General features: G+C 37.8%; 1 protein-coding gene and 2 pseudogenes across 1 annotated transcript; all 3 read right to left on the bottom strand.

The window, feature by feature from the left end:
* Positions 1–2,123: 2,123 nt before the first annotated feature.
* LOC100617984 (proteasome subunit beta type-5-like) lies at positions 2,124–2,636 on the bottom strand (annotated as a pseudogene).
* A 1,250-nt stretch (positions 2,637–3,886) lies between these two features.
* On the bottom strand, positions 3,887–4,913 carry LOC100014048 (histone H3.3A-like). The gene has a single exon (XM_003341794.4). The coding sequence runs from the start codon at positions 4,830–4,832 to the stop codon at positions 4,422–4,424; it is 411 nt and encodes a 136-aa protein (XP_003341842.2). The 5' UTR covers positions 4,833–4,913; the 3' UTR covers positions 3,887–4,421.
* Positions 4,914–10,125: 5,212 nt separating this feature from the next.
* Positions 10,126–11,429, bottom strand: LOC100029267 (elongation factor 1-gamma-like; annotated as a pseudogene).
* Positions 11,430–12,957: the final 1,528 nt, after the last annotated feature.

Here is a 12,957-nt window from a genome sequence, read left to right as displayed (position 1 = left end):
AAAGACCTACCCAACTCTCTTGAGTTGTTGATGTTTTAGCAAAATTTTCACATATACCATATCACCTGCTTGAAAATTATGAAGAGAATAATCCAATAGACCAGATTGCATCAATACTCCCATATCATGCAGTTCTCTAAGCCATTGTTGTAATGCACTTATATATGAAGCAAGTTGACAGTCTCCTCCTAGGAGAGATGTATAAGCAGTCTTACAAATTTTTGCCTGCAATGGAGAATGTCCAAAGAGCATTTCATAAGATGATATATATAAGTCCGCTCTTGGTCTTGTACATTGGTAAAACAAAGCTATGGGAAGAATATCTGGCCATTTTAGATGAGTTTCAGCACAAATTTTCCCCATCATAGTCTTGTGTTCCCTATTCACATGCTCCACTGGACCTGAACTTTGTGAATTATAAGGTACCTGATATTTAGGTGTTATTCCTAGATTCTCATAGACTGTTTTCAATATTTCTTGTGTAAAATGAGATCCTTTATCAGAATTTGTGGTAAGTGGTAGACCAAAACTAGGAACAATTTCCTTAATCAACACTTTCACTACAAAGATAGCTGTATTAGTATCAGATGGAAAAGCTTCAGGCCATTTTGTTAATCTATCAACAATTACAAGACAAAACGTGTATCTTCCAGCTTTTGGCATGCTTATGTAATCAGTTTTCAAATCCTTGAATGGACAATGCACCTTTGTCTACCTTTGTCTACCACCCAAACCTTTCTTTCTGAATACACCTTGAGTGAATTTTTGGCAAACAGAAAAACTAGTACAGATCTTATTTGCAATAGTGCTTATTCCTGGTGCTACCCATTACCTTTTTACAGAGTTTACTACAGCTTGAGTACAAAAGTGACCTTTTATGTGAACGGCTTGACACAAATAGATATGTAAATCTTTTGGTTATACCATTTTTCCAGTGTCTGCAACCCATATTCCATGTTCTTTCCCTGCTCCGAATTTCTCCTTCCATTTCTGAATTTCTGATCCTACATCAGCTCTTTCTAAATCATCAGACTCAATAGTTGACAAATTCATTACATACACTGGAGCATTCTGGGCAGCAAACTTAGCAGTTATATCAGCTCTATGATTTCCTTTAGAAATTGAATCTCTGCCACAAGTATGACTTCTATAATGGATCACCACTAGCTGTTTAGGTTTTTGGATAACATCCAACAACTCAGTTATTATTTCTGCATGTGCAATTGGTTTTCCCAGTGCAGTAATGAAACCTAATTATTTTTAGATCTTCCCTGTTTCATGACATACTGAAAATACATAATGAGGGCCTGTAAAAATATTAGTACTTTTACCATCAGCTAGAAGATAGGCTTACTTCAATGCCACCAACTATGCTTCTTGAGCACTAAGGTTACGAGATTATGAGCCATAACCCCATTTCTCAAATTCTGTGACCACTGTAGCACCAGTACATCAAATTCTATCACACAAATACGAAAAACAATCTGTGAATAAACCAAGTCTAGATTTTCTTTTTTTTTTCATTTGAATAAGTTTATTTAGTCAATTTAGAACATTATTCCTTGGTTACAACAATCACATTATTTCCCTCCCTCTCCTCCTCTCACTCTTCCTGCAACCAACACATACTTTCATTGGGTATTACTTGTGTCCATGATCAGAACCTATTTCCATGTTGTTGGTTACAGTAGGATGTTCATTTAGAGTCTACATGTATTCAAGCAGTTGTTTTTCTTCAGTGTTTTTTTTTTTCCCACAGGGTTTCCTCTGGGTGTGGATAGTGGGTTTTCTCGAGGATTCTTCCTAGTTGTTCAGGATCACTGCATTGCCACTAATGGAAAAGTACATTACATTCTATTGTACCACAGTGTATCAGTCCCTGTATACATTGTTTTACTGGTTCTGCTCCACTCACTCTACATCAATAAATGGAGGTTGTTCCAGGACCCATGGAATTCCTCCACTTTATTATTCCTTTGAGGCCATCACCAACATATACCACATTTTGTTCAGCCATTCCACAATTGAAGGACATCCTCTCATTATCCATTTTTTTTTGCCACCACAAAGAGCACAGCTATGAATAATTTTTTACATTAGTCACCCCAAGAAACTAAAAAGCCACCACTTGACCTCTTTCAGAGGCTGGTTCCCCGATACTTGTCATTCATATCAGCTACATTGTCACTGGGGACACCGATCTAGCCATCTTCTCGGACATGGTAAAGGTTGACCACACCTCCTGAGTAGGCATCCCGATAGGTAGCCTGGCAGATGGCTCAACAGGTCAGGTCATAGGAATCTTCCATGCTTAGATCAAATGCGTAGCCCCAGTCCATAACCCCATAAGCGTAGACAGAACCAGAACCCACAGAAAAGGTGACTCCAGAGATATGGTTTCCCTCACTGTCCACATAGTACAGGCCAGGCCCTTTCTTATCCCAGCCACAAATCATGATACCCATGGACAGCCCCATGCCTTTGTACTGATAGACCATGTTGGCAAGCAGCTTCGAGGCAGCAGCCACAGAGATGCACTGCTTGTTTCAGAGCTCATAGATGCGGCACTGTCGGGCTAGTAGTCACTCCCAGAAGCTGCAATCTGCAGCTCCCCCAGCCATGGTGCCTAGCAGATAATTACCTTAATATCTCTTTAGAGTTCAAAACCAGCAGTGCTATGGCTGGATCAAAGGCCAGACAGTCTTTTAGCACTCTTTGGGCATAGTTCCAGATTGCCCTCCAGAATGGTTGGATCAATTTACAACTCCACTAGCAATTAATTAATGGCCCAAATTTGCCACATCTCCTCCAGCATTCATTACTTTCCTTTGCTGTCATGTTAGGCAATCTGCTAGGTGTGAGGTGATTCCTCAGAGTTGTTTTGATTTGCATTTCTCTGATTATAAGAGATGTAGAACACTTTTTTCATGTTTATTAATAGTTTTGATTTCTTTAACTGAAAATTGCCTACGCATGTCCCTTGTCCATTTTTCAATTGGAGAATGGCTTAATTTTTTGTACAACTGGTTTAGTTCTTCATAAATTTGAGTAATTAGACCTTTGTCAGAGGTTTTTCTAATGAAGATTGTTTCCCAATTTGTTGCTTCCCTTCTAATTTTGGATGCATTAGTTTCATTTGTACAAAACCTTTTTAATTTGATGTAATCAAAATTATTGATTTTATATTTTGTGATTGTTTCTAGCTTTGGTTTGGTTTTGAAGTCTTTCTTTTTCCAAATATCTGACAAGTATACTATTCTGTGTTCGCCTAATTTGCTTATAGTTTCCTTAGTTATATTCAGGCCATTCACCCATTCTGAGTTTATCTTGGTGTAGGGTGTGAGATGTTGATCCAAACCTAGTCTCTCCCATACTGTCTTCTAATTTTCCCAGCAGTTTTTATCAAAAAGTGGGTTTTGGTCCCAAAAACTGGGATCTTTGGGTTTATCATAGACTGTCCTGCTGAGGTCATTTACCCCAAGTCTATTCCACGGATCCTCCTTTCTGTCTCTTAGCCAGTACCAAATTATTTTGATAACCACTGCTATATACTATAGTTTGAGATCTGGGACTGCAAGTCCTCCTTCATTTGTATTTTTTTCATGATTTCCCTGGATATCCTTGATCTTTTGTTCTTCCAAATGAACTTTGTTTTGTTTTGTTTTGTTTTGTTTCTAATTCAGTAAAAAAAAAACTTTTTGGTAGTTCAATGACATGGCACTAAATAAGTAAATTAATTTGGGTAAGATTGTCATTTTTATTATGTTAACTCATCCCACCCATGAGCAATCAATATTTTTCCAATTGTTTAGAACTACTTTTAATTGTGTGGGGAATGTTTTGTAGTTGTGTACATATAATACCTGTGTTTTTCTCAGCAGATAGATTCTTTTTTTTTTTTGTAATTTAATGTATTTTAATAGCAAACTTACAGGAACAGCACAGAAGACAGACAACATTAAAAACATGTACTTGCATGTAGGACAACTCAGTTAGAAAAGTATAGTGAATGGATGGAATCTACCGTATGAAAAAATGCTACAAACACCATTTAGTTGCTGTCAATAAGAAATTTACTTTTTAAAAAAATCCAAATGCTGGCATTGTCCAGAAAAATTTAACAGGTTTATTTATAATTGTTATAAAGTTGAATTGTTGAAACTTGTTCATGGAAACATTTTTTTTTACTGCATTAATGCTTTATGTCCTCACATTTATATTCAAAATTCACACACAAATGAAAATGGAAAAAACTTGCCAATACCTGATTCTGTCCCCTATTTTTCCATTCGCAATCATATATTTAGGTACCTTTTGACCCCACGGGAAAAAAAATATCTAACATTCAGAACTACCAATAAGAGGAAGAAGAGATTTTTTCCTGTTTTGAAAATGAAGAATGTTTCCCATCTTAGTGGAGTTTAAGCACGTTCTCCACATATGCAGTGTGCTAGCTGGATTTCTTTTGGCATGATTGTGACATGTTTGGTGTGGATAGCACATAGGTTGGTGTCCTCAAACAGGTCAACCAGATAAGCTTCACTTGCCTCCTGCAAAGCACCAATTGCTGCACTCTGGAAGCGCAGATCTGTTTTGAAGTCCTGAGCAATTTCATGCACCAGACGCTGGAAGGGAAGTTTACGAATCAGAAGTTTGGTGGATTTCTGATAACGTCTGATTTCACGGAGAGCCACAGTACCCAGCCTGTAGCGATGAGGTTTCTTGACCCCTCCAGTAGAGGGCGAACTCTTGTGAGCGGCTTTTGTAGAGAGCTGCTTCCTGGGCTCTTTACCACCAGTGGATTTAAGGGCAGTTTGCTTGGTAGGAGCCATGTTCCTGAAAACTTCTCTTTAAACACCCCCCTTCTCTTTCAGCTTGGGCTCGAAGAGTGAGAGGCAGCCCTAGCGCAGAAGATCTACAGGGGCGGCGGCTGCGAACACTCAGCAGATAGATTCTTAAGTATTTTATATTCTCTAAGGTGATTTTAAATGGAATTTCTCTTTCTAATTCATGCTGCTGAAATGGGTTGGAGATATATAGAAATGCTAATGACTTATGTGGGTTTATTTTGTATACTGCAAATTTGCTAAAGTTGTTGATTATTTCGACTAGCTTTTGGGTTGATTCCCTAGGATTCTTAAATCATCATAGTAAATCATCATATCATTCGCAAAGAGTGATAGCTTGATCTCCTCATTTCCATTTTTAATACCTTCAATTTCTTTTTCTTCTCTAATTGCTATTGCTAGTGTTTCTGGTATAATGTTAAATAATAGAGGTGAGAATGGGCATCCTTGTTTTACTCCTGATCTTATTGGGAAGGCTTCTAGTTTATCCCCATTGCAGATGACATTTGCTGATGGTTTTAGATATATACTGCTTATTATTTTTGGAAAGACCCTTCTATTCCTATACTTTCTAGTGTTTTCAATAGAATGAGTATTGTAGTTTGTCAAAGACTTTTTCTGCATCTATTGAGATACTCATGTGATTTTTTGTCAGTTTGTTTGTTAATATGGACAATTATGTGGATGGTTTTCCTAATATTGAACCATCCTTGCATTCCTGTTATGAATCCTACCTGGCCATAGTGGATAACCCTTCTGAGGACTTGCTGGAGTCTTTTTGCTAGTATCCTATTTAAGAATCAGTACAATATTTGTGTCGTAAAATGAATTTGGTAGAACTCCTTCTTTGCTTATTCAGTCAAATAGTCTGAATAATATTGGGATTAGTTGTTCTTTGAATGTTTGATAGAATTCATTTGTGAATTCATCTGGACCTGAGGATTTTTTCTTAGGGAATTCTTTGATGGTTTGTTCAATTTCTTTTTATGATATGGGGTTCTTTAGGTCATTTATTTCTTCCTCTGTTTGTCTAGGCAATTTATATTTTTGTGAGTATCCATCCATTTCACCTAGATTGCCATATTTGTTGCCATGTAATAGGGCCTAGTAATTTTTAATGATTTCCTTAATTTCCTCTTCATTAGAGGTGAGGTCTCCCTTTTCATCTTGGATACTGTCAATTTGTTTTTTTTTTCTTTCCTTTTTTTAATTAGACTGACTAGTACTTAGTCTATTTTATTTGTTTTTTCAAAGTACCAGCTTCTAGTCTTATTTATTAAATCAATGGATCTTTGACTTTCAATTTTATTAATTTCTCCTCTAGACCAGCACCTTTGCCGCCTGCACAGAGCTTCCCGCTGCTGCTGGGGGCTCAGTGCTCTTGGGGGGGGGGAGGGTCCTGGGACCTTCCTTCTTCCTTCCCCTTAAACCCGAGTGTTCTTGGATTCTGGCTTTGGGGGAAGGTGTACCTTTTGGATTGAGTTCAGCAGGAAGGTTCCTTGGCTCTGTCTTGTTGTCAGGTTTGATTTTCAGTCTCCTAGGAGCAGTCAGTTTGTGACTGGTAAGGAAGGGTTTTCAGAGGTCTGAACTTCTGCTTCTTCTAAGCCGCCATCTTGACTCCAACCCTTAAGTCTAGATTTTCAGGAGTGTCTTTCAAATCAATCCTAGGCATATCCACTAGATCTACTACTTCTATATACTCATGTTCACCTTTTTTGTCAAATTAGAAAGAGCATAGCTGGATTTAATACACTACACCTCCTCGACTGGATATTCTTACTCCCCAGGAGAATAATTTCATAATTAGAAATTCATTGATCTGAATAAATTTAAGTATGAAATTTCCTCATTAGTGCTTCTATTTGATGTGAACAATATATGTGAGTCAATGGACATCCCAACACTAAATCTGCTGACTTCTGGACTAAAACTGCAGTAGCTGCTACATCCTTTAGACAAGGAACTATACCTGTAGCTATTGGATCAAACTGACAACTCTAATATCCAATTGGATGATAACTTTTTCCTATAATCTGTGTCAGTATATCAGAAACAATAACTTTAGTTTTATTAACAAATACTTGGAATGGTTTTGTATATTCTGGGATACCCAAAGCTGGAGCAGATAAAATGGCTTTTTTAAGCTTACTTAAGGCTTGTAGATGTTCAGGCTTTATTTTCAGAGGTTCAGATTCTGTATTCCTCGTTAAATATGTTAGACATTTTGCTAGTTCACTATATCCAGGTATGCATTATCTACAGAATCTAGTTGTTCCAAGAATAGCTCTGGGTTGCTTTTTGGTCATGGGACTACTCAGTTTCTCTATATCTGCTATTCTTTTCTGTGTGATACTTCTTGCACCCTCTGATAAGGAAAAATCCATTATAATTTTGCCTTGGAAATTTTATACCCACTTTTAAATAATTCTAACAAAAGAATCTTGTTGTTTTTCAGACACACCTTTGCAGTTGGGGATGCAAGAAGAATATCATCCACAAAATGTACCAATTTACTTTCTTTGAATGTTATAGTTTTTAGAACTCTATTTAGAATTATTGAAAATTGACTAGGTGAATTGTTAAATTCCTGAGTCAAACAAGTCCAGAACTACTGGGTTTTTTTTTCCCCAGGTAAAAGCAAAGATCTTTTGAGAATGCTAATGAATTTGAATTGAGCAAAAAGCTGAGCATAAACCTACCACAGTTAAATATCTTGCCTGACTTGGAATGGAAGAAATTATAGTCACTGGACTTGGTACAACAGCATGAATCTTGACTACATAATCATTGACTGCTCTTAAATCCTGTATAAAATGATATACAACTTCACCATTCTGATCTACCTTTGACTTTTTTATTGGAAGAATAAGAGTATTAAATTCTGAGAAGCAAGGTATTATGATCCCTTGTTGTGTTAGAGATTCAATGATTGGTCTTATATCCTGAATTGCTTCTTTAGTCAAGGGATAATGAGGTATGCAATGAACTTGTCTTTCCTTAGTCCTCACCTTGACTGGAGTAGCTGATTTCAATAGATCTACATCTGTGGAAGACTTTGACCAAAGATCTTCAGAAACATCCTCAGGTGTTGGATAAATTGAATCTAAGTCACCCTCTCTACTGACTGAATATAAGAACAGCAATGGAAAAGCCTTTAGATATTCTTCTGGTAAATGTAATGAGATATTACCAGTATCAATACATTGGATCATTGCCCTTAGTTTACATAATAAATCTCTACCTAAAAGATTCATTGGAAAGTCTGACATACAAGGAAATGCATTGTCCACAGAAAATGGACCTAAAATAATCATTTTTGGTTTTAATTTTACTACTCTATCTGGTTTACCAGTAGCACCTATTACTTCAATTTTACTAAGAACTCTACAATTCTTAGGAAAACTTTGCAAAACTGATTTACTGGTTCCAGTATCAACCAGAAGGTCATAAATCTGGTCTCCAATACTTAAAGGCACATATGGTTCTGTACTATTTGGTGGTTGAAATGTGTCCAACATGGGTGCTAGCAAAGTAACATCAGTACAAAGCTCAATCATTTCCTGTCCATCCAAATTCACATCTACTTGAATTGCATGATAATCCCAGGATTTCATATCTTTAACACCATCATCAGGTTTTTCACTATGCTCATTGGTCTGTATATTCTCTACCTTGGAATCATTGTTCTCATTTACAATCACATTATCTTCATTCAATTTACATTCTTCATTATTTTCCATTATTTCACAATCATAGAATTTCCAACTAATTTTACATTACAATTTTCCTTTTCCTCACAATTATTAACACCAATTACATTATCCTTCATTTCAATCACATTATTTATAAATTCATTAACCTTATCTCCATTATATTCAATTCCATTTAATTCCAATCCATTTTCCCTCGATTTTTTAAATACTTGAGAACTCCAGATACACCTTCATAATGAACATGCACCTTTGTTCTGATCACCCTTATGTCCACTAAATACTTGGCTGTGATTGGGTCTCTCTCCTGATTTAACCCACTCTTGCATTGTGTTCAAATCATGTGCCTGAGCTCCCTGAAAGCAAGCATTTTGGCAATTATTACTATTTCTTCTCTGATCATTATTGTTATTCCAATTATTGCTATTCCATTCATTATTATACTGCCTATTATATCCATTATTCTGATTAAATTGCTTATAAAATTACCCTCTGAATCTACATTTCCTCACAAAATATCCTACTTGATTACATAAGAAACATCATGGAGGTCCAGGTCTTCTTTTTCTTGGCCTGTAATGGTTGTTTGGTTGCACAGATCTAAGTTCTCACACTGCTTTTATTTCCTTTATTTCACTATCCCTTGCTTTACTTTCTCAAATCCTCAGTTATTGTATCCCTGTCTTCATATCTATCATCATTATCCATGAATAAATAAGTTATTTTTCTCTTTATCTCTTCCAAACCCATCTCTTCCCAGTCTGGGCAATTATTCTTAAAAAAATAACTTTATCTTAGGACAAGTATTTTAAATAAATAGTCCCTTGATGTGGGCAATTAGGTCACCTGCTAAAACATCAAGTCCTAATATAAATCCAGCAGCATCTGTTATTCTTTCTAGAAATTTGGTTGGTGATTCATTCTGTTTCTGCTTTATGCTCTCAAATTTGGATCAAGAATTTGGGCATTTGGAATGCCTTTTCATTACATCAATGATTGACCTCCTAACTTGTTTCATCCTTCTATAATCAGGGGATGAATTCAGTATCTGTTCCTTCAAAATCCTGTGGTCATGGGGTCAAAGATGGATCATTTCTGGTCTCCTCTATGAATTGGTTCCTCTCTCTTTCAGATAGTAATTTATTTATTGGTAAGAAAAAAATCAATGTAGTCAGGATCAAAGATCTTCAATTACCCTCTGAAATTCCTCTACCACTTCATTCGGTTCATTGGAAAAGCAAGGAGTTGTATGTCTGATAGTTTCTAAATCCTCAGGAGTAAATAACTTATGTGTTTTAACTTTATATATCTCATCCTGTGTAACTACCAGTAGTATATCTCTTAGAGGGAACAAAGAAACCTGATTCTTATTACATTCATCATTCTTCCTTTCCAATCTGGACATTTCCTTAATATTTCCTTCATTAAATTCCTTATCAATAGCATAATTGCCCACATCAAGGGACTATTTAAAATACTTGTCCTAAGAAAGTTATTTTTTATGCATGTCCTATAATGACTGGCACCTCCGTGCAGAGACAGCAGGCAGCTAGTTGGTAGCAGGGGGGTCACTTGAAGATTTTTCCCTGATTGAAGGGTTTGCCTGTGTGCTGGAAGGCCCCCTCCCAGGAGAAGTATTCTTGAACCATGGTCTGGGCCTCCTTGCTGCCAGAAACCAGATTGAGCCATGTATAGGACTCATAATCCACCTGCCAGTCTGGACTCAGCGGGAAGGTGAGCTCCTGGCCAAGGAAAATCCAGATTCCAGAAATGGCGCCGCTGTTGTTGGTGCCAAAGAGGATGATGCTGGCAAAGGCATTCTTTCTCAGCTTGTCTAAACACTGGAACATTCCAGTGATGAGGTTGCAACTCATGAAGGTCTGGCTGAGCTCCTGGGGGAAGCGGTACTTGGAGTACCACAGGGACCAGCCGTCGGGGTGCTCCCAGAAGTAGGGCAGCGCCACCAACAGGGTATCCTCGTTGGAGTATTTGTGCTTAAACTCATCCAACATAAAGGCACTCTTGGGCAGGTGAGCAAAGGGGAACTTGGCCTTGGGCTCGGCAGCCAGAGCCTGCTCACACACATCTAGCTTGTCCTCCGGGCCAGGGGCTGCAGTTACCTTCTTCTCCTCCTTCCACTCAGCCTGAGTCTTTGGCTTCCCTTCTCTCTGTCCCTTCTCCTTTCTTGGAGGCTCCTTCTTAGGCTGACTCTCAGGAAACTTCTTAGCATCAAACTGGGCCATCTACTCACAGAGCTTCACCTCCCCCAATACCGCCCGGAACTGGGGCTGGTGAATGCAGGTCAGGAACCAGTGGTTGGTGTTGGGGAAGGCCTGCCGGAAAGATGGCTCTAGGACCTGCTTATAGAGCCACAAAAGGGTACACAGGACTGTGATGTCCGCCAGGGTCACCCGCTCATCCACCAGGAAAGTCCGAGGTGAGCGTCAAAGAGCCCCAAAACTCGCCTGACCTCCTCTTTGGTGTTCTGCGTGACCTGCTTGTTGTGATGCATGATGCCAAGTGTGGGGAACACCCACGTACTTGCTGGAGGAACAATGTCACTGTCAGCAAAGCTCACCCCCTGGATCACCTGGGCAGCTGCCTCCGGAGTAGGACCTCGAAGGTCATCATTGTTTACATAGTGTACAATAGCATTGCTTTCAAACACACAGAACCCGTCATCACCTTCAAATGTCGGAACCTTGCCAGCGGGAAATTTTCAGAGGAATTCAGGGGTGCGGTTGGTCTGACCAAAGTGGAAGTGGGGAGGTGCGAACAGTACGAGGATCTGGGCCCCTCTGAACTCTGCAGCGATGAGGGCCTTGAAAGCCCGCCAGTTTTCAGGGTACGTGTACAGGATCCGACCCACCATGGTGATTCCGCAGAGAAAGCCAGAATTCCTTAGTTTTTGGTGACAGTTGCATAAAAACTACCAACAGGATATAAAAACTGGGCCAGTGCATTCAGCAGCTAGAAAGAGAATTCTCATTTTTAGGAACCCCTTAACAAAAGCTGAGGGAAAGAAATTAAGAGATCTTTTCTGAGAGGGGTCAGCAGGGAGATATTTCAGTTAAGAACCCATCCATTGACCCTGACCCAGAAATTCTAGCCCTTGTTGAGATCATAATTGGGTCAGAAAGTAGGGAACACCCACTTAGGGGAAGAATGTTTCAGGTCTATCCAATCTCAGTTAGAAACAACAAAGAATAAGACTATGCATTGTTATACAATATCGTATAGGAAATAAGCATTTTGATGATACCTTATACAGAGCTATTGCCTGTGTATCATTTGCCCATCCAGCTTCTCATTTAACATGGCAAATTGTCAGCAGCATGAGTTATTCATGATTTCTGTAGAACGTTTATTGTTTGGGTTTTCTCTTCATATTATTTGACATAGTATAATATAATTAAGAATGCTAATATAGAAATTCTTTTGAAAACACATTGAAATTTCCAAAAGGTAAAAGATACATGATGATAAAATAATTAAAGAATAGATGAGTATAATAAGTTTAAAAATCCAAAATTTGATTCTCAGAGTTAGTGGAATTATTGATTTATGTTTGAAAATTACAGAATAAGAACAATTTGTTTCTTTACATTTCGTAAGGAAATGTATAATGTTCTCTTGGTTCTGCTTATTTCATTCTGCATCAGTTCAAGTAACTGTTTCCAGCTCTTTCTAGAATCATCCTATTTATTATTCCTTAAAGCACAATAGTATTCCATCACCATCATATACCACAATTTGGCCAGCCATTCCCCAAGTGAGGGACATTCCTTTATTTTCTAATTCTATGTCACCACAAAAGATCAACTATAAATATTTTCTCATTTTTTATTATCTTTTTGGCATAGAAACCTCATAGTGGTATTACTAGATCAAGAGATATACATTATTTTATAGCCCTTTAGATATATATAAGGAGTCTTCCTGCCTCAAGTTTCTCTTAATACTACTTTCTTCTCAATTCATCTCCTAAATTGATCTTTCTTAATCACAATTCTGGCTATGCCACACTTCTGTCCCCTTTCCCCATAATTTAATAAATTTTAGGGACATCACATTTTTTTAAATTTTTATTTGGTCATTTCCAAACACTATTCATTGGAAACAAAGAGAATTTTCTTTTCTTCCCTCTCCTCCCCCTCCCACCACCTCTCCCATAGCCCACGCACCCATTGGGTATCACATGTGTTCTTGATTCAAACCCATTTCCATGTTGTTGGTATTTGCATTAGAGTGTTCATTTAGAGTCTCTCCTCAGTCATATCCCCTCCACCCCTGTACATTTTTTGTAGTACAAAAATCTTCAAAAATGTGGAGATATCTCAAAGTATTTTACAAATTGATCCGTTTGAGATTGATGGTTCTTTGTATGGAAGACTATTCCC

Source organism: Monodelphis domestica, chromosome 8 (genome assembly GCF_027887165.1).
Source record: "Monodelphis domestica isolate mMonDom1 chromosome 8, mMonDom1.pri, whole genome shotgun sequence".
NCBI classification, from domain to species: Eukaryota; Metazoa; Chordata; class Mammalia; order Didelphimorphia; family Didelphidae; genus Monodelphis; species Monodelphis domestica.
The sequence above is the reverse complement of the archived record's forward strand: the minus strand, read 5'-3'. Positions and strand labels throughout refer to the sequence as shown.